Here is a 22,291-nt window from a genome sequence, read left to right as displayed (position 1 = left end):
GTGGGCCGTCAGGGCCAGCAAGGCCTTCTCTGCTGGCCTAAACATCATCAGAATATATATATATATATATACCAGTGGTGGGCCATCAGGGCCAGCAAGGCCTTCTCTGCTGGCCTAAACATCATCAGAATATATATATACCAGTGGTGGGCCGTCAGGGCCAGCAAGGCCTTCTCTGCTGGCCTAAACATCATCAGAATATATATATACCAGTGGTGGGCCGTCAGGGCCAGCAAGGCCTTCTCTGCTGGCCTAAACATCATCAGAATATATATATACCAGTGGTGGGCCGTCAGGGCCAGAAAGGCCTTCTCTGCTGGCCTAAACTCATCAGAATATATATATATACCAGTGGTGGGCCGTCAGGGCCAGCAAGGCCTTCTCTGCTGGCCTAAACATCATCAGAATATATATATACCAGTGGTGGGCCGTCAGGGCCAGCAAGGCCTTCTCTGCTGGCCTAAACATCATCAGAATATATATATACCAGTGGTGGGCCGTCAGGGCCAGCAAGGCCTTCTCTGCTGGCCTAAACATCATCAGAATATATATATACCAGTGGTGGGCCGTCAGGGCCAGTAAGGCCTTCTCTGCTGGCCTAAACATCATCAGAATATATATATACCAGTGGTGGGCCGTCAGGGCCAGCAAGGCCTTCTCTGCTGGCCTAAACATCATCAGAATATATATATATATATACCAGTGGTGGGCCGTCAGGGCCAGCAAGGCCTTCTCTGCTGGCCTAAACTCATCAGAATATATATATACCAGTGGTGGGCCGTCAGGGCCAGCAAGGCCTTCTCTGCTGGCCTAAACATCATCAGAATATATATATACCAGTGGTGGGCCGTCAGGGCCAGCAAGGCCTTCTCTGCTGGCCTAAACATCATCAGAATATATATATACCAGTGGTGGGCCGTCAGGGCCAGCAAGGCCTTCTCTGCTGGCCTAAACATCATCAGAATATATATATACCAGTGGTGGGCCGTCAGGGCCAGCAAGGCCTTCTCTGCTGGCCTAAACATCATCAGAATATATATATACCAGTGGTGGGCCGTCAGGGCCAGCAAGGCCTTCTCTGCTGGCCTAAACATCATCAGAATATATATATACCAGTGGTGGGCCATCAGGGCCAGCAAGGCCTTCTCTGCTGGCCTAAACATCATCAGAATATATATATACCAGTGGTGGGCCGTCAGGGCCAGCAAGGCCTTCTCTGCTGGCCTAAACATCATCAGAATATCATTTTTTCCCCCACAAATATGTATTAAATTATTCCCCATTTCATAGCTTTCCTCTTGGTTGCACTGCTTCCAGCCCCAGGTTGAGATTTGGAGGGCTGGTCTTTATGTTAGATCTTTTATCCAATCATATTCAGCCATCATGTGTTGCCAGGGGTCTAAAATCTGCCCTCAGGCCTTCAGAATCAACAGTGCGGGCGCTTGTAGCTTAAAGTGAATGGAAATTAAAATTTAGTGTCAACCAATCAGCTTTAGAGTTGGCTATTGTACGCCTGCTGGCTGGCTCCAGTGTTACACAGGAGCCAGCTAGCAGGCGTAGTGCGTGCACATCTTTTGATTGGATTACCAATATTGAGAGGCAGGTCTCAGAACTAGGAAACTGAAATTGATCAACAAATTAATTTGCGTACTACTTAAGCTGTTTTTTCAACCCACAATGGCGGAAGGAGAAGATATCGATTTGGTCGAGGATATAATTATAACGCCATTCTCAAGACGAACTTTTCAAGAAAAGTTAGACATTGTCAGGAGAGGTCGCCCGAAGCTACAAAGCCTGTCACAGGCGGGAAAGGGGTTCGTTCGCCACTTTCAAAGTTCCAACTACGAGCGCTATCAATTACTCACAGGCTCCGAGAAGCACTGCAAACTGTACTGCTGGGAATGCCTATTATTTGCTAGTGATCGATTTGGTGTTTGGAGCCACACTGGCTTTGCAAACTTGAGTTGTCTAACCAAGGCAGCAACGAGACACCAAAGTACGGCTGGGCACTTACAAGCAATGGTGCTTTTGAAAACTTTTGGGGACACCCGAGTGGATCTACAGCTCAACGAACAAGCGCGCAAGGCAACGAAGCTGCACAATGAAAAGGTATTGGACTCTTCCCCTGCAATTCTCAAGGTGACGCAATGCCTGGTTATACTGCGTTTCTGTCTAAATGTATAGTGTCTAGAGCAATGGCATCATAATGATGGTAATAAGAGGTGGATTAATTCGGGTGGGACTGTGTAGGACCTCACTGAAGGCCCAGGCCCCAGAACCACGGCACGCTACTGGGTAAAAGGTAGTGCACTACAAGACACTGAGACATACTAAACTCCCCAGTAAAGGTCAGACAAATAGACTCAGGTTGGCCTCCATCAGGGTCTCTGGTGGTTATGGTCAGAGGGCTGAAACACCATGGGTCAAAGTTAATATCAACAACACAACGGAGTGAAGGGCCAGGGAGAGCAATGCATTCTGGGATAATCCAGCACGCTCACTCCTCCTGGTGACATCAGAGGGGAACGGCAGAGCGAGTGGAAGAGGCTACACAAATATCACAGGTTCTGCCTCATTGACTGTGATCTCTTATTCCAGTTTTATGTGAAAAGAGAAGCCAGAAACAGGCTTTCCTCACTGATTCAGAGCAATTCACAGAGCAATTCTCCCAGTGAGCTTTTGCAGTGTATGTGAAACATAAACAGCATGCTCACCAGGTCAATGCTTTGCTTGACCATTTCAGCTTACGATTTACATTGACAGGATGTTAACATTACCACCAAGCCAAATATTACTGCATACCTTTCCCTTTAGTAAACGTAGCTCTATCAGTTCATGCCCAAAGGCCTACAAGTGCACAGGGAATTCTAAACTTCCTCTTCTTCTTCTTCTTCTTCTTCTTCTTCTAAAATAGACTTGAGAGTGTACATGAAGAGAATAGGAACAACAATGGTCACTATCACTATCAACAACAACAGCAACATAAAAACATAATTGAAGCTGCTGGCTAGCAGGTTTTTATCTTAAAGCTCCAGGGTAACATGCTTCGTTTACATTTTCATTAGTTGACTGTAGCTGCAAGCCACATGTCAGTATACAGTATACCTGAGAATATAACATGCATAAGACCCATTTTTAATATGTTTCCTATACATGTTCGACAGTGCACTCTTAGAAAAAAAGGGTTCTTCGGCTGTCCCCTTAGGAGAACCCTTTGAATAACCCCTTTTGGTTCCATGTAGAACCCTTTGTGGAAATTGATCTACATGAAAATGGTTCTACCTGGAACCCAAAAGGGTTCTTTAAAGGCTTATTCTATGGGGACAGCCAAAGAACCCATTTAGGTTCTAGATAGCACCTGTCTATCTAAGAGTTCAGCCAGCCACACCACTTCATCAGTGCACCAATCAGCCTTACCTGAAGTGGGAGTGTTTGAAGATGGTCTCACTGAAGACCTGGCCTAGAAGCCTGGGGCTGGCCTGGTTCTGAGCTTCACTCTGGGCCACCTTGACCAGGTGTCTGGTGAGGTGCACCAGGAGCTGGTGGTTGGCCTGGGGCACGCTGGGGGACTCCAGGATCCTCTTCAGCTTCTCGCCACAGTCCTCCATGCTCTGAGTTTCTGGAGTAAGAAGACAGAGAAGGGAGAATGAGTACAAGTGTGTATTGTATTTGTGTGTGTGTGTGTGTGTGTGTGTGTGTGTGTGTGTGTGTGTGTGTGTGTGTGTGTGTGTGTGTGTGTGTGTGTGTGTGTGTGTGTGTGTGTGTGTGTGTGTGTGTGTGTGTGTGTGTGTGTGTGTGTGTGTGTGTGTGTGTGTGTGTGTGTGTGTGTGTGTGTGTGTGTGTGTGTGTGTGTGTGTGTGTGTGTGTGTGTGTGTGTGTGGGGATAGAGCGCCAGGCACTAGTAACATAACACACATATACTCGGTTCTTTGAATATTTGAGAGATATACTGGGAGATTTGAATAAAGATTCTAGCCTCCCCAACTGCTGCACTGTTGTCTAGCATAGCAACATGTAGTCTATACATTCATGGATTTGGCTCTGATGGGACAAGTTATAAAGAACATGTCTTCTGTGTCCGTGGATGTTAGTAAAAGCAGCTAACCCAGCAGGCCTGGGATCAGGCTCAGCTCCTTTGTGTGTTGTCACAGCTCAGACAATAATGTTTAGAGAGGAGCAGTCATATTGATGCTCTCACCACAGGTCTTCTCTTCATTCTGCAAACAAGATGACATCTGTGCCTCTCCTCTGCTCTGTCTAGGCAGCTAGGGCTTCTTTCAAAGAAGCCACATAGCTTCTATCCATTCTAGATTCACTTCTGTAGTCTGCTTAACGATGTTTGGTGACCAGCCTTGATTTGATGCTGTTCCCAAGGAGAAACCATCCATAACAACGACTACCCAATGGGCAAAAACAAGCTGAACTAACATTGTTTCCACGTCATTCCAACCCCAAAATTAAATGTGATGATGTTGAACCAACGTGGAAAACTGATTTTAAAAAGGTCATCAGCGTAAGGGAATTTGTGACTCGTTTCAGGAAATTAGGCGTATGTTGCGCGTGACTACTTTTATCAAAATGCATTTTTTGGGCAGAAAGGCTTTCTGGAACATGTGTTTCATGTGCCTCAACAACAAATGTGCATGCAATCTGTACAAATAAAATGGTTCAATCACAAGCCTAGTTTGTTTAGCCATGGAAAAAGTCAGAAACCTTCCAGCTAGCCATGATTGCCTGACATAATGAGCGGGCTGGACATGCCGAGAGATGAGTTTGGATTGGTCTGCCATGTAGCATGCCTCTGTCTATAATATGAGCTGATCGGTATGTGTAGGTAGTCCTTTATAATGTGGCTTTTTGAAAGATATCACGTAGTAGAACTGTATAAGTGTTGCTCTCCACATTCTGGAGGACCGAGTTTTGAAATCAGTGGAATTAGAGTATCATAGCTAAGGAGATGGATAGCAAATGGAGTTTGATTGCAAATATGCAGATGGAGTCAAAAAGAGAACACACAGAAGGCTGTTGTATAAAACACCTGTCTCCGGATTCAAACAAAGAGTAACCATCGCATCCGTGACAGAGAGGAAGAAGCGTCCATCCATATATACAGGTAAGATTTAGCTATCTAAATACTCCACTATGCAAGTAACTATTTCAATAGAATGTTTATGAAATCACAGTGACACCCGTTGATAGGCATAGCTGGTAAATTCGCTCTGGCTATCTACTCCGATTTCAGAGCACTTTGGTCTGAGTGTGGCAGAGCACAGAATAACTGACAAATTTACGAACGCTCAACACCCATTGTATATGGCCGGTGTCAGTAACCGTTGGCAAAAAAAGCGTAATTAAATTAAATGGTTGCCAGCAGCACAGTTGCAGTCAACAACACTCTGGATAACATAAATACAGCCTAACCAGCTCTGCTAGGGTGAATAAAATGGTCAGAGTGAGCTGTTCTCTCATGTGTCTGGAAGTAGCTAGCAAGCTAGCAAACGTTAGCCAGTTAGCTTGGTGATTGACTGCTGTTGTTAGGTCAGAATGCTCGGCTCAACCCTACTCCTCGGCCAGAGTGCTCTGAACGCTCCGAGAGCGAAACGGTCTGAATTTACAAATGGACAATCTCACAATGCTCTGAGGTTACTGAACGCCCAAAGCACACTCACATACCAGTCTCTACTTTTATCCAAAGTCGAGACAGCCTACAGGGACGAGGTGAAGGCTCTGGAAGTGTGGTGCCTGGAAAACAACCTCTCACTCAACGTCAGCAAAACAAAGGAGATGATCGTGGATTTTAGGAAACAGCAGAGGGTGCACCCCCCTATCTACATCGTTGGGACCGTAGTGGAGAAGGTGGAAAGCTTCAATTTCCTTGGCGTACACATCACTGACAAACTGAAATGGACCACCCACACAGAGGCGTAACAGAGTCTCTTCAAACTCAGGAAGCTAAATACATTTGGCTTGGCACCTAAAACCCTCACAAACATTTACAGATGCACAATTGAAAGCATCCTGTCGGGCTGTATCACCGCCTGGTATGGCAACTGCACCGCCCGCAACCACAAGGCTGTCCAGAGGGTGGTGCGGTATGCCCAACATAGACCTCCAGGACACCTACAGCACCCAATGTCACAGGAAGGCCAAAAAATCATCAAGGACATCAACCACCCAAGCCACTGCCAGTTCACCCCGTTATCATCCAAAATGTGAGGTCAGTACAGGTGCATCAAAGCTAGTAACGACAGACTGAAAAACTGCTTCTCAAGATCATCAGACTGTTAAACAGCCATCACTAGCAAATTAAAGTCTGCTGCCTATAGGCATAGACTAGACATTACTGGCCACTTTAAGGAATGAAACACTAGTCACTTTAACAAAGTTTACATATTTTGCATTACTCAAATAAAAGTTATTTATAAAGCCCTTCTTACATCAGCTGATATCTCAAAGTGCTGTACAGAAACCCAGCCTCCTACTCCCAAACAGCGAGCAATGCAGGTGTAGAAGCAAGGTGGCTAGGAAAAACTCCCTAGAAAGGCCAGAACCTAGGAAGAAACCAAGAGAGGAACCAGGCTATGAGGGGTAGCCAGGCCTCTTCTGACTGTGCCAGGTGGAGATTATAACAGAACATGGCCAAGATGTTCAAATATTCATAGATGACCAGCAGGGTCAAATAATAATAATCACAGTGGATGTCGAGGGTGCAAAATGTCAGTTGGCTTTTCATAGCCAATTACTCATCTCATATGTATATACTGTATTCTAAACTCAGCAAAAAAGAGAAACATCCTCTCACTGTCAACTGTGTTGATTTATTTATTTTCAGCAAACTTAACATGTGTGAATATTTGTATGATCATAACAAGATTCAACAACTGAAACTTAAACTGAGCAAGTTCTTCAGGGAAACCTGTTTCAGTCTTCCAGAGATTTGAGACTGGGATGGAGGTTCACCTTCCAGCAGGACAATGACCCAAAGCATACTGCTAAAGCAAGACTCGAGTGGTTTAAGGGGAAACATTTAACTGTCTTGGAATGGCCTAGTCAATACCCAGACCTCAATCCAATTGAGAATCTGTGGTATGACTTAAAGATTTCTGTACACCAGCGGAATACATCCAAGGAGCTGGAGCAGTTTTGCCTTGAAAAATGGGGGAAAAAAATCCCAATAGGTAGATGTGCCAAGCTTATAAAGATATACCCCAAGAGACTTGCATATGTAATTTCTGCAAAAGTTGGCTCTACAAAGTATTGACTTTCGGGGGGGTTAAGAGTTATGCACGCTCAATTTTTTTTTAATAAAAAAAATAAAATCACAATAAAAAATATGTTGCATCTTCAAAGTGGTAGGCATGTTGTGTAAATCAAATGATACAAACCCTCCAAATGTCACACCCCGGCCATAGAGAGGTTTTTATTCTCTATTTTGGTTAGGCCAGGGTGTGACTAGAGTGGGCATTCTATGGTCATGTTTCTCTGTTTTCTATTTCTTTGTGTTTGGCCAGGTGTGGTTCTCGTCTCGGCCAGGTATGGTTCTCGTCTCGGCCAGGTGTGGTTCTCGTCTCGGCCAGGTGTGGTTCTCGTCTCGGCCAGGTATGGTTCTCGTTCTTGTCTGTGATTGGGAATCATACTTAGGTAGCTTTTTTCTCTCCTTCAGTGTGGGATCTTGTTCTTTCGGTTGTGTGCAGGTGGTTGGCACAACGATGCTGTTCGGTCGTTGTATTCTTTATTGCTTTGTTTTTTCTAAAAGTTTCACTTCATTATTAAATTATGTGGTACTCAAAGAACGCTGCGCCTTGGTATCATCCTTCCGATGACACCCGTTACACCAAAAAAATCTATTTTAATTCTTGGTTGTAAGGTAGGAAAATGCCAAGAGGGGTGAAAACTTTCGCAAGCCACTGTATATATAAACTCAGCAAAAAAAAGAAACATCCACACACAACTGCGTTTATTTTCAGCAAACTTAACATACAGTGGGGCGAACAAGTATTTGATACACTGCCAATGTTGCAGGTTTTCCTACTTACAAAGCATGTAGTCTGTAATTTTTTATCATAGGTACACTTCAACTGTGAGAGATGGAATCTAAAACAAAAATCCAGAAAATCACATTGTATGATTTTTTTGAAATTCATTTGCATTCATTTGCAGATGAAAAACATCCCCACAGCATGATGCTGCCACCACCATGCTTCACTGTGGGGATGTTATTCTCAGGGTGATGACAGGTGTTGGTTTGCGCCAGACACAGATTTTTCCTCCTTGGCCAAAAATCTCAATTATAGTGTCACCTGACTCGTGCTTTTTGGTGAACACCAAACATGTTTGTTTAATTTTTTATTTAAGCAATAGCTTTTTTCTGGCCAGTCTTCCGCAAAGCCCAGCGCTGTGGAGTGTACGGCTTAAAGTGGTCCTATGGACAGATACTCCAATCTCCGCTGTGGAGCTTTGCAGCTCTTTCAGGGTTATCTTTGGTCTCGTTGTTGCCTCTGATTAATGCCCTCCTTGCCAGGTCTGTGAGTTTTGGTGGGCGGCCCACTCTTGGCAGGTTTGTTGTGGTGCAATATTCTTTCCATTTTTAAAATAATGGATTTAATGGTGGTCTGAGGGATGTTCAAAGTTTCTGATATGTTTTTAGAACCCAACCCTGATCTGTATTTCTCAACACATTTGTCCCTGACCTGTTTTGAGAGCTCCTTGGTTTTCATGCTGACACTTTCTTGGTGGTGCCCCTTGCTTAGTGGTATTGCAGACTCTGGGGCCTTTCAGAACAGGCTAATATATACTGAGATCCTGTGACACTTAGATTGCACACAGGTGGACTTCATTTAACTAATTATGTGACTTCTGAAGGTAATTAGTTGCACCAGATCTTATTTAGGGGCTTCATAGCTAAGGGGGTGAATACATACATATGCACGCACAACTTTTCCATTCCTTTATTTTTTTTCATTTCACTAAACCAATTTGGACTATTTTGTGTATGTCCAGTACATGAAATCCAAATAAAAATCCTTGTAAATTACAGGTTGTAATGCAACAAAATAGGAAAAACGCCAAGGGGGATGAGTACTTTTGCAAGGCAATGTATATACATATATATTATAGGCTACAGTAAGCTACTAAATAACATGTCCAGTGGCACACTGACTCACCAATTGATGATGAAGCCATAGGCTACTTGTCGTGGCAATAGCCTATCTCAAGAAATATAATCCATAGATGGCAGTTCCCATTCAAGTTAGGACTGGCAGGCATTGCTAGTGCACCCAACAGTCAAATTGACAGGGTAAGAGATTTCAAACCGTTCTATGGATTATGTGTTTATGGCCACAATGCAACAAGCTGTATATTTGGCACACACGCTGCTTAAACTGCAGCCTTCTTGAGAGCGGGCTCCTGAGTCCTCCTGTGGTTGAGGTTGCAACCAAAAAAGTACTTCATATATACTTCATATATAATATACACTGTATATATAATATATATTGTATATATTTGTTTTATTATGGGCCTGGGCCCAGGGGCTTCAGCCCTGGTAAACCCCTGCCTTAATCCGGCCCTGTGTGCTGATGATTATAATGTTTGTAATACTAACATATACATTCCACTATGCCCAGCGAAGATAATGACATTGTGCTTACTGAATTAAATTAAAGCGATCTAGCCATTCAGACCAGACTTACTGATTGAACCTCTGTATTAACTACATAATAGGTACTAAAATCTAATGCAGCTAGCTATCTTCATTCACACATAATCTACATGAAGGTAGCAGAATGTGATCCGTATTGACCTATTAGAGTGGTGCATTTGGAGCTCGCAGGGTATTCAGTGTTAAACCCCATGTTTGTGATTGATCGCAATAACTCAAAGTGCTCTGGACTTAACCCACAACCAGCAGTATGACCTCAGTAAATCTGTCTGTCCTGACTGACATTGTGAATTTTAGCTGAGAGTGGATGAGTGTTTGAGTTGAGCCTTAGTGGTGTGTGTGTGTGTGTGTGTCTGTATTTTAGCTGCAGACAGAGCATAATGCAGCACCATAAGTGTTCAGTATAGAGCACCTCATGTCTAGTGATAAGGACTACTCTCCTGTTAGCTGCTTTTGTTGCCTGGCTGAGGCTGGCCTTTCTCTTAATGAGTTCCACCCATGCCTGGGGCCATTAGCGCTGGTCTGGTTAAGCCTGGCCAAGGGTGCTTATTTGAGATAAGTGTCTTAGGGTCAGGGGTCAAAAGTTAGCAGGGCCATGCACATACCTTTCATGGGGCAGGTGTTAAAAATGTAAAAAGGGTACCCAGACTTGGAAACAGGCGCACGTGAGCCATGTACAGGCAGACCAAAGGACAGAGTAGGAGTGGGGGGTGGCAAACTTGACAACGTCACAATAACTTTGGGGAAGTGGCTTCAGAACAACAACAAAAACTGTATACAAAAAATATATAATTATACCACCACCCAAAAGGGCACATGAAGAGTGGGAGGGCAGTGGCAGGTGCTTGGGTACAGGTGACGGAGGAGGTGGTGGCAGGTCATGTGTGTGGAGATGGAGGGTGTGTGTTTGTGTGTAGGTGTGTCGGGGGGCTGTGTGTCGGTCAGAGCTGTTAGATTATATATGGTCGGCCAATCCGCCTGATCTGGTAGAGGTCAGCTGTGTTGACCTTCTCTCGTCTCGCCTCCTCAGACCACAGACGCAGTCGATGACCGCTACCTACCTAGACCCCCTGCTCTCCCTCCCCCAAAATTCATCCACCTCCCGTCTGGAGCTGTTATCGCCCTTCCAGGGCCCCTCGGTCTTCAGGGCCCCCCTCGGCCCTCATTAATACGATCTGACCCTGGCTCAATAGACGACAAAGCTGAGAACTCGGCCTGTCCATCTGACCCTGAGAACCTACTGGACACTGGGAATGGGCACAGAGGAAGGTGGGAGGACCTTTGGGTGCCACTGATTGGTCGAGTGACTTTCCATCTGTCCCTTAGGACACTGGACACCGGGGCAGACCCGGAGGATGGAAGGAAAGCAGGACGGACGGAAAGGAGGAAAGAGGGTAGACGTGGGTGCTATAGGGCTGCAGACCGTTCTAATGGCTTCCCATATGGACCTGACCTACTGGGCACAAGGACACTGGGCAGCTCAGGGAGGAGGGGGAAAGTGAGGGTTAGAGCTGGGTGCTAGGCAGACCTGGGTTCAAATACTATTTGGGGTATTTCAATTATTTTCAAAAACATACTGTATGTAAATAAGTATTTAGGTATTTTTTTTGGGGGGGGGGAGTACAAGTAGTTGAATATTGGAATGTATTTGGAAATACACGGACTCAAATACACTTCCATGCACTGAACCCAGGTATTTGAAAATACTATTTAAAATAAGTATTTGAAAATACCTTCAAATAGGTTATTTATAGGAAATTATTTGAAAATACTCAAATACACAGAAAATAAGTATTTACATAACAAATATTCAAATACACATGTATTTGAACCCAGGTCTGGTGCTAGAACAGCTGACCGGTCCAATGGCTTTCCTGGAAGTCTGTATATACATCAGCTACCTAACTATAGCTACCCACCTTTGTTCAGTCCAGATGGGCATGGTCTGGTGGGAAAGCTGGCCCTTTGCCCTGGGTTCATAGAGAGGTCAATCTGAATCTGGATTATGCCAATAGAATGACTGACCACTTCTCTTGTCTGAGACAGACAGACACAAAGGGATGAGACTGAGACACTTGGCCGGAGTCTGCTGAAGTTATGGTTACACAGTCAGTCGCAATGGTCGGTCAGACTGACCATGATCCTCCCCGCCGGCTGGTCAGTTGGTCTACCTTGCAGAGAGAAGGGTTTATATAAATGGGTTTAGGAGGCTTTGCAGGTGTGACAGAATCCACAATAGGGGGATTTGGGATGGTATTGAAGGGGATTAGGTGTAATGCAGATCAAGAAAATGAAGGAACATTTTTTAGAGAAAGGAGCTGAGGGAGGAAGGAAAGGGAGGGCAGGTAACGTGGGAATTGGTGATGATCGTCATATACAGTGGGGAGAACTGCCGATTTTGCAGGTTTTCCTACTTACAAAGCATGTAGAGGTCTGTCATTTTTATCATAGGTACACTTCAACTGTGAGAGGCGGAATCTAAATCCAGAAAATCACATTGTATAATTTTTAAGTAATTAATTTGCATTTTATTGCATGACATAAGTATTTGATCACCTACCAACCAGTAAGAATTCAGGCTCTCACAGACCTGTTAGGTTTTCTGTAAGTAGCCCCCTTGTTCTCCACTCATTACCTGTATTAACTGCACCTGTTTGAACTCGTTACCTGTATAAAAGACACCCGTCCACACACTCAATCAAACAGACTCCAACCTCTCCACAATGGCTAAGACCAGAGACCTGTGTAAGGACATCAGGGTTAAATTGTAGACCTGCACAAGGCTGGGAAAAGCTACAGAACAATAGGCAAGCAGCTTGGTGACAAGGAAACAACTGTTGGCGCAATTATTAGAAAATGGAAGAAGTTCAAGATGACGGTCAATCACCCTCGGTCTGGGGCTCCATGCAAGATCTCACCTTGTGGGGCATCAATGATCATGACGAAGGTGAGGGATCAGCCCAGAACGACACGGCAGGACCTGGTCAATGACCTGAAGAGAGCTGGGACCACAGTCTCAAAGAAAACCATTAATAACACACTACGCCGTCATGGACTAAATCCAGCAGCGCACGCAAGGTCCCGCTGTTCAAGCCAGCGCATGTCCAGGCCCGTCTGAAGTTTGCCAATGACCATCTGGATGATCCAGAGTAGGAATGGGAGAAGGTCATGTGGTCTGAAGAGACAAAAATAGAGCTTTTTGGTCTAAACTCCACTCGCCGTGTTTGGAGGAAGAAGAAGGATGAGTACAACCCCAAGAACACCATCCCAACCGTGAAGCATGGAGGTGGAAACATCATTCTTTGGGGATGCTTTTCTGCAAAGAGAACAGGATGACTGCACCGTATTGAGGGGAGGATGGATGGGGCCATGTATCGTGAGATCTTGGCCAACAACCTCCTTCCCTCAGTAAGAACATTGAATATGGGTCATGGCTGGGTCTTCCAGCATGACAACAACCCGAAACACACAGCCAGGGCAACTGAGGAGTGGCTCCGTAAGAAGCATCTCAAGGTCCTGGAGTTGCCTAGCCAGTCTCCAGACCTGAACCCAATCGAAAATCTTAGGAGGGAGCTGAAAGTCCGTTTCGCCCAGCGACAGCCCCGAAACCTGAAGGATCTGGAGAAGGTCTGTATGGAGGAGTGGGCCAAAATCCCTGCTGCAGTGTGTGCAAACCTGGTCAAGAACTACAGGAAACATATGATCTCTGTAATTGCAAACAAAGGTTTCTGTACCAAATATTAAGTTCTGCTTTTCTGATGTATCAAATACTTGTCATGCAATAAAATAACACAAATTAATTCATTTAAAAAATCATACAATGTGATTTTCTGGATTTTTGTTTTAGATTCCGTCTCTCACCGTTGAAGTGTACCTATGATAATAATTACAGACTTCTACATGCTTTGTAAGTAGGAAAACCTGCAAATACTTGTTCTCCCCACTGTATATAGAGAGAGCCCGAGAAGGACAGGCTGAGTTCTCTGCAGCATGACAGAAGCATCTAGATTAGCTAACGATTACTATACACAGCATAGGTTAACAAAGCCGACTGTACAGCCTGCATCTCAGAGACATTAGAATGTTAACCAGAACCAGAAAGCCAATTTTTCGGACAAATAAATGGACCAGGTGTCATTTATACACTGAGTATACAAACCCTTAAGAACACCTGACCCAAACACCCACACCCACACACAAGCCAGTCAGTGCACTGTATCATCTCCTCACCAATGGCACTGACCAAATCTTCTACCAGTTTAAAGGTGTAGTAGGCTAAATGTCCAAGCCAAGTTTTGGTTCCAACATGTCAATGCTGTAGCCTACAGAAAATGGCATCTTGGTTGTTAAAATGTTTGTTGTGACTTTACATTCATGAATCTGATGACTGTTATTTATCTAATCAACTAACTATGTTTAATTGTTACCCGATTCAATTTATAATGTAACAATTAACTCATTTGGAATCTGGGGCACCACGAGAGTGGCTGTTTAAAGAGTTACCATCTCCTGAATTAAACTCCAGAGGTATTTACCTATCACATCCACACAACAGTCAACGTATTAATCATAACCTCGTATCTTATCATCATTCTGAACAGTCGTAACCTCCCGCATCTGCAAAAACCCCAGGCTTACTAATAATTCAGTACTACACAAATGTATTTAATTATTTATTTCCTAACTAAACGGTAACACAGGATAAACATACACACTTAATACATTTAAACAGGTCCCTAGTGGACTGACACAATATGGCGGCTTGTTACAAAGGGAGAGAGCGAGAGCGAGAGACATAAACTTGGTACATTTAGAAACCACTCAAAGTAATCATATACTTTGCACCCGTTTGGAGTTAGAAATCATGAATGTAATTACGTGTAAATGTCTTGTTTCTTTGTGGATTTCTGTCAGAACCAGGCTTTCTTGGAAAGGTTGTTGGGCCATTTTGCGGCACGTTTGTAAGGCTCTGATTGTCCAAAAGGGGTCCCCACCCGTCTCCTACTGTTGCTCTCCTCTGCCGTCGCCCGGCATCCTGCGACCCGTCGTGTAGTCCTGAACAGAACTACAGAACTCAATCTGCTTCCACTCGCACTGGAAGATAATTATTTGAAGAGAGGCTAGCCAGCCGTGTCGATAGTAATAGAATACAATGGTTTGAAGAGAGTAGTAGAATGGTCCCACTTAAATTCACTTTTATAGATACTTTACTTATGACAGCTAATCAGCCGTGCCAGTGATTGTCCGGGAGATGACGTTATTGTCTCAGATAGGACAAGACCATAATAAATCAGTTGCTAGACTTAAGTCTCAGAACCTCCTCTCAGTTCACACAGACACAATAGAGTTCTAAGAACCCTATTCTGTTGCATACAACAACCATTTGATGTAATAACAGTATTATAACATAATCTTGTAATTTCTCCACGATAGCTATCAACCCCCCACCAGTTCCCTCTTCTCTCACTCACAGAGGGGTTAGAGAGGGTCTGGTTGAAGTCATCCAGCTAAGCTGACCTATTTGGATCCTCAGAGGACAGTCATGACAGTCCCCTCCTGGTGGGTTCAATCTTGGAAGGATTCTGCAGGTTGCAACCCACCACAAGAATGACCATAGGGTGTCCTGGTTTGTGGATAATCATGACAGTCCCCCTCTGGTGGTTTAATCTGGTAGGATTTCTGAAAGCTGCAGACCCACCACAAGAATGGCCATGGGATGGCCTGGTTGTGGATCGTCGTTCTGGACCGTCGTTCTGTTGTCCAGGCTGGTGGATCTAGGCAGTAACTTAAACATACGTTAATAACGCACAACACTCACGAAATACGTTATTACATTTCTTCCCCAAATGAGCATTGTGGCTCTAACTTGTGGTTGTATGGGGAACACAAACAAAATATGTACAAAATATAGTGACCACACCTTAATCATCTAATTGGTCTATATTATATATACATCCATGGTCTTGGCTAGAAGATTCGATCATGGAATTTTGTCTAATGGCATATCTAGGGCGATCCAGCTAGCGGCGTGTTGCTTAGCGCACTATCCTAAATGGATAACTACATGATAAGTCTACAGCAGTAAGGCACTAGCTTCAGACATTCTACACTGCAGGAATGACCTATGAACCTCTGGGGAGAAACTGGTGATTAATGTAGCTGGAGAGTCAATGGGGTGTCAGGGTCTATTTTCAACTTCACCAAGACTGGTATTTTGCTCCAACCCTTAAGTGATCCTAGTATAAATCCTCATTAAAGGTTCCATTGTGCATGTGCATTTATGCTTGCACAAGCGTACATGCCAAGGGCAAGAAAACCAAGTATCCTGGTAGGCTGCAACCTGTTCAGAATGAGTCTGACATCATCAGATAATTTCCATGTCAATGACCGTGTGTCAATAAGAATCGATGCCGACCTCAAGCTATATATACCAAGGGGGCCTGTAGTGGTTTTACTACAAGTCAGCGTGTCTTACACCATTGTAGTGGCGATACGTATGAAGGACACTAGTTCATAGCTTTGTTATCCACGGAGGAGCTAACCTCACAATGGAAGTATGCACTGAATCAGTCGTATGTGGTGTGATCATGGTTCATGACTTCTAATAACCTTCCTCCTGAATGGAGGGTTCTATTTGCATGTGTGTTTAAAAAAATTGAATTATTTTACCTTTATTTAACTAGGCAAGGCAATTCAGTTAAGAACAAATTCTTATTTACAAAGATGGCGTACCCCGACCAAACCCGGACGACGCTGACTCAATTGTGCGCCGCCCTATGGGACTCCCAATCACGGCCGGATGTGATTCAGCCTGGATTCAAACCAGTGACCGCTGCGCCACTCTGGAGCCCTTATGGATTGGGGGTAGAAGCTGTTCAGGAGCCTTTTGGTCAACGACTTGGCACTCCGGTACAGCTTGCCGTGCAGTTGCAGAGAGAACACTATGACTTGGGTGGCTGGAAACTTTGACAATTTTATGGGCCTTCCTCTGACACCGCATGGTATAGAGGTCCTGGATAGCAGGGAGCTCGGCCCAAGTGATGTACTGGGGATGTACGCACTACCCTCTGTAGCACCTTACGGTCAGATGCCGGGCAGTTGCCATACCAGGCGTTGATGCAACCGGTCAGGATGCTCTCCTTTGTGCAGCTATAGAACTTTTTGAGGCTCTGGGGACCCATGCCAAATCTTTTCAGTCTCCTGAGGGGGAAAAGGTGTTGTCGTGCCCTCTTCACGACTGTCTTGGTGTGTCTGGACAATGATAATTTGTTGATGATGTGGACACCATGGAGCTTGAATCTCTCGACCCGTTCCACTCCACTCGACCCGCTCCCCCCACTTTAATGGGGGCCTGTTCAGTCCTCCTTTTCCTATAGTCTATGATCAGCTCATTTGTCTTGCTCACATTGAGAGAGAGGTTGTTGTCCTGGCACCACACTGCCAGGTCTCATCGTTGTCGGTGGTCAGGCTGTTGTGTCGTCAGCAAACTTAATGATGGTATTGGAGTCGTGCTTGGCCACACATTCATGAGTGAACAGGGAGTACAGAAGGGGACTAAGAACACACCCCTGAGGGGCCCCAGTGTTGAGGATCAGCCAGGGAGAGGTTGAAAATGTCAGTGAAGACACTTGCTCCCTCACCTGCTTTGAGTACATGTCCTGGTAATTTATAGTCCATAATAGTTTTCAAGCCCTGCCACATCCGACTTGCGTCAGAGCTGGTGTAGTAGGATTCTTAGTCCTGTATTAATGTTTTGCTTGTTTGATGGTTCGTCTGAGGGCATAGTGGGATTTCTTATAAGCGTCCAGACTCCTTGAAAGTAGCAGCTCTAGCCTGTAGCTCGGTGCAGATGTTGTCTGTAATCCATAGCTTCTGGTTGGGAAATGTGCGTACGGTCACTGTTGGGACGATGTTGTCGATGCACTAATTGATGAAGCCGGTGACTGGGGTGGTACACTCCTCAATGCCATTGGATGAATCCCGGAACATATTCCAGTTTGTGCTAGCAAAACAATCATGTAGTATAGCATCTGCGTCATCTGACCACTTCTGTATTGAGTGAGTCAATGGCACTTTCTGCTTAAATTTTTTGCTTGTAAGCAGGAATCAGGAGGACAGAATTATTGTCAGATTTGCCAAATGGAGGGCGAGTTAGAGCATTGTATGCGTCTCTGTGTGTAGAGTAAAGGTGGTCTTGCACATGTGACATGTTGGTAGAAATTAGGTAAAACGGATTTTAGTTTGCCGGCATTAAAGTCCACGGCCACTAAGAGCGCCGCTTCTGGATCAGCATTTTTCATGTTTGCTTATGGCCTTATACTGCTTGTTGTGTGCGGTCTTAGTGCCAGCATCGGTTTGTGGTGGTAAATAAATGGCTACTAATAATATAGATGAGAACCCTCTTGGTAGATAGTGTGGTCTTACAGCTTATCATGAGGTATTCTACCTCAGGAGAGCAATACCTCGAGACTTCTTCAATATTAGATATTGCGCACCAGCAGTTATTGACAAATAGACACACACCCCGCCCCTCATCTTACCAGATGTAGCTGCTCTGTCCTGACGAAACATGCTCAAGCACGATCTATATTATCTGTGTTGTTGTTCAGCTAAGTCTCAGTGAAACATAAGATATTACATTTTGTTTATGTCCCATTGTTAGGAATGTCTTGATCGTAGTTGTCCAGTTTGTTTTTCAATGATTGCACGTTGACTAATCATACCGAGCGTAGTGGGGTTTACCTAATCGTCTGCGAATTCTTACAAGGCACCCCGCCCTCCTCCCCCTTTTTCTCTGTCTTTTCTTCACACTGATGATGGGGATTTAGGCCTTGTCTCTACAAAGCAGTATATCCTTCATGTCGGTCTCATTAAAGAAGAAATCTTCGTCCAGTTTGAGGTGAGTATTCGCTGTTCTGATGTCTAAAAGCTATTTTCGTTCATAAGAGACGGTCGCAGCTACATTATATGCCAAAGGAGTTACAAACAATGTGAAAAAACGAATAAAATAGCACAGTTGGTTCGGATCCTGTAAATAGGCAGCCTTCCCTTCCGGCGCCATATCCCAATTTATCAGCGTTAGCTCTCATGTTAATAATTTGACCGTACGCCTTGCGGGTTGATACCATTCCCTTTTATGTTTTACTTTGTAAAAAGAAGCTATTACAGGACTATTTTATTTACTGTAACGGAAATGAAAACATGCAATGCGTTACAGTAGGCCTTTAGAATAATGCAAAACATATCCTTGACTATCCAACTCGATGAGTAGGAAACAAAATGATGCCAGTCAGCCCGCACAGCTGGCCCATCGAAACGACACCTAAATTATACCAAAACTACTTTCACACATAATAAGAGTATAGACGATATTAAATTGACAATCATCTGATGAGTGACAATATTAGGCCTATCAGTTGTCAAATTGTTTATGAAGTGATGGGCGCATCTTGTAGTTTACATTTAAAGATGCAAGGAAAGGATCATCACTTTATCAAATCCTCCTTCAGAGTCACATGGAGGTAAAACATTTTATATATAGTATCAGACAGAGCATATTCTGCCGTTTCTATTACACTTACCTTTGTCAAATAACTCTCATAATTCAAAAGTTGCAGTTCTATATCCAAATTGAACTTTTTCCCAGAATACCTGTGCTGTCCGTGCGGCAGCATTGCTCTGGCTACTAAGCAAAAATGTAGTAACATAATAAACTTCAAATTAAAATATACTATTTATTTATGCAATTCATCCTTTACAATTGTTCATGCTGTTGTTTAGGAATATAGCAGATCATTTCACCTGTGCACCTGGCTGGTTATATAATTTCTAATCTTTTTAGTTTCAACTTTGTCAAAAGAAGCTGTAACTGGACTTTATTAATTACTATAACTCTATTACGAATCGAATCTACAAATAAAGTTGATCAAATAGATTACACAAATGTTGTTATTGTAAGAGAAATGAAAATAGGCTATAGGCCTACGTTCTTTCTAGGACTTTGTAGAACTACACAAAACGTATCCTTTACTATTGTATATTTTCTTTTTATGTGTATATTTCCACTAATATTTCTTCATACAATTAATCCTTTATAATAGTTTATGCACTATTTATCAAGAATTGGTGCTTTATGTTTGCTGCAATTTGCGGGTTGGTATGCATCTGATGCATATGTTATGCTAAAGGGGACGCCAGGCAACGTTCTCTAGCGGATACTTATAGGCAGAAAGACCAGACGGTTCTAGTGTTAAAGGGACACTTTTGGATTTTGACATATATCTACTTCCCCAGAGTCAGATGAACTTGTGGATACCATTGTTATGTCTCTAGCATAACATAACTAACATAACTAGTGTTAGCATAATGACTGGAAGTATATGGGTATATGCTAACATCTTCTAGCATTCTTGCAGATAGCCATAGTCTGCCAGTCATTGCGCTAATGATAGTTAGCATTGGATAAGGAAAATAGCTCTAACGTCCTTCATACTGGACACAGAGACATACAAATAGTATCCACGAGTTCATCTAACTCTGGTGAAGTAGATGAAGGACCTCATTCCCAGAGTATCCCTTTAATCCTGGGTTAAAATGAACTTAACCTTCTTTCAAGTGACAGCAGAACTCTGTGATGGGCTAGCCGCAATAAGTCTGCGCAAACCGCATCTATGTCGTATTCATATGTCCTAGCTGATTATGGACTGTGATGTTTGATGTTAGTTAATCATTACCATTGTGAGTGTACTGTTACTGTACCTTGGGCAGTGTAGACCAGTTCACTGTAGACCACAGCTGGGATGATGGGGGAGGGCAGGTCCTGGAGGAAACCCCTCAGAGTATCAGACAACACTGCCACTTCATACTGGTCCACATCCACTGAGACTGGGTCTGAGACGGAGGGAGGGAGAATAGGAGGGCGGAAGAGAGTACGAGAGGGAGGAAGAGAGTACGAGAAAGAGACTTGTGTTAAGAATCACAAATTCTTCAATCCTATGTAATTTACAAGAGAACACAAAACAATGAGGTGTGACTGGCAGCTCATTTTTCAGCTGTACTAGTGGAGACAGACAGAAGTGGTTGGTACAGCAGCAGCCTGACACTGGATGGCATCCTGAGCTGTAATGAAATGAGTCAAAGGAGTGTCAGGGCCATTTAGCTCTGGGGAAACAGGCATATATCAGTTAGAAACAGAAAGAACCTACCAGATGTACTACATACAGAGAAAGAATGCCCTAAACCAGCGGGATGTAGACAAAACAGTCACAGAGATAATATTTGTGTGTGTGTGTGTGTGTGTCCTGGGTGATCAGGTTCATTGCATTAGGGGAGGACAAGCCGTGACACACTGGAGGACAAGCATTGATTTCTCTAAAACTAATTGTCAAATAAACTTTCCAATCATGACGGTCCACTAAGCCAGAAGTAAATTTATATCACTGTGACCTCTTTCTGACCCCCTTCCAACACAATATGATAATTCAAGAACAGTTCTGTAGCTTGTGTGTGGGTGTGTTGTGGAGTCACTGATCCTGCCCCTCCGTGTGGAAAAGTCATACAGAGGGCAAGACGTTATATTAATTTTCACTGTGTTCAGTGACATAGAGGACAGAAGGATGTATGTTTCCTTGGCACACGCTAGTGACAGTCAACCTGTGGTTAACTGTTTTTCTATGCTGGAGTTGACTGTGTTTGACTGACAGTAGTAACTCTCTGTGAGGATGAGATAGGAGATGAGGACAGCCCTCTCATGGCTGACAGTAATGGCTCTACTGTAAGAATGAGGACAGGATGAGGAGTGAGGACAGGATGAGGAGTGAGGATTGGATGAAGACATTCCTCTCAAGGCAGTGTATCTCTGTGAGGATTAAGACAGGATGAGGACAGCCCTCTCATGGCTGACAGTAGTGGCTCTACTGTGAGGATGAGGACAGGATGAAGACTGGGAGGCAGTTTAATCACAGCTAATGAACAGGCTCTGGGGACCTCAACCAGCATCATTACACCACTGCTGCCCAGTCAGACTACAGGGGATTGGGACCAAGAAATCCCCACATCATTTCCCTCTCACTCCCCATTATTATGAAAGCAATAGCTGGCGGTAGTTTGAAAGGGCTGGGTTTGGATTAATAAACAAGTTGTAGGTGTGACGAGGGCTTGGCCACTCACTGGCCAATCGAGGTGTTCAATTGCTTAATACTACATGCGTGTCTTATGTTCTGATGGTCTTTGCATTATCATCAACTTTAATTCGCCAGGGGGCACGGAATATTCTCATCCACTGTGGATTGATACTACAGCTTGTTAAATAGCATAGGCTACAGTAACGAGTGACAGCAACAGTAAACGAGTAGACCATTTAGAAACCTTTTATGGGTAGGCTCCTTGGCTAATGCATGGCAGGATAAGAAAAGACACCAGACACATTGCTGTTGAACCAGATGTTGTTATAGTAGGGTAAGGGTAGCCTACTATAAGAGCTCATATAAAACCTGTAAATTACCAATCATGGGATTGAAAATCGAAGAAGCACCGGCTTTAACAGGTAGATATTGCAAATTAGTGTGCGCTTGACAATTGTACTGGATTAACGCCAGCTGAAAATAGAGTCCTGAGGGCCTGGATCATTCT

General features: G+C 44.0%; 1 protein-coding gene across 2 annotated transcripts in view; it reads right to left on the bottom strand.

Annotated features, from left to right (window-relative positions):
• Positions 1–22,291, bottom strand: part of LOC118358628 (phosphatidylinositol 3-kinase regulatory subunit gamma) — a 280,295-nt gene that overhangs the window by 141,108 nt on the left and 116,896 nt on the right. For both annotated transcript variants that reach the window (XM_052480125.1, XM_052480126.1), the window contains exons 6-7: positions 20,420–20,551; positions 3,418–3,619 (exon numbers count right to left, since the gene is read on the bottom strand). In XM_052480125.1, the coding sequence (XP_052336085.1) occupies positions 3,418–3,619; positions 20,420–20,551 (334 nt within the window). The remainder of the gene's footprint in view (positions 1–3,417; positions 3,620–20,419; positions 20,552–22,291) is intronic.

Source organism: Oncorhynchus keta, chromosome 26 (assembly GCF_023373465.1).
Source record: "Oncorhynchus keta strain PuntledgeMale-10-30-2019 chromosome 26, Oket_V2, whole genome shotgun sequence".
Classification (NCBI taxonomy): domain Eukaryota; kingdom Metazoa; phylum Chordata; class Actinopteri; order Salmoniformes; family Salmonidae; genus Oncorhynchus; species Oncorhynchus keta.
This window is presented reverse-complemented; position numbering and strand designations above follow the sequence as displayed.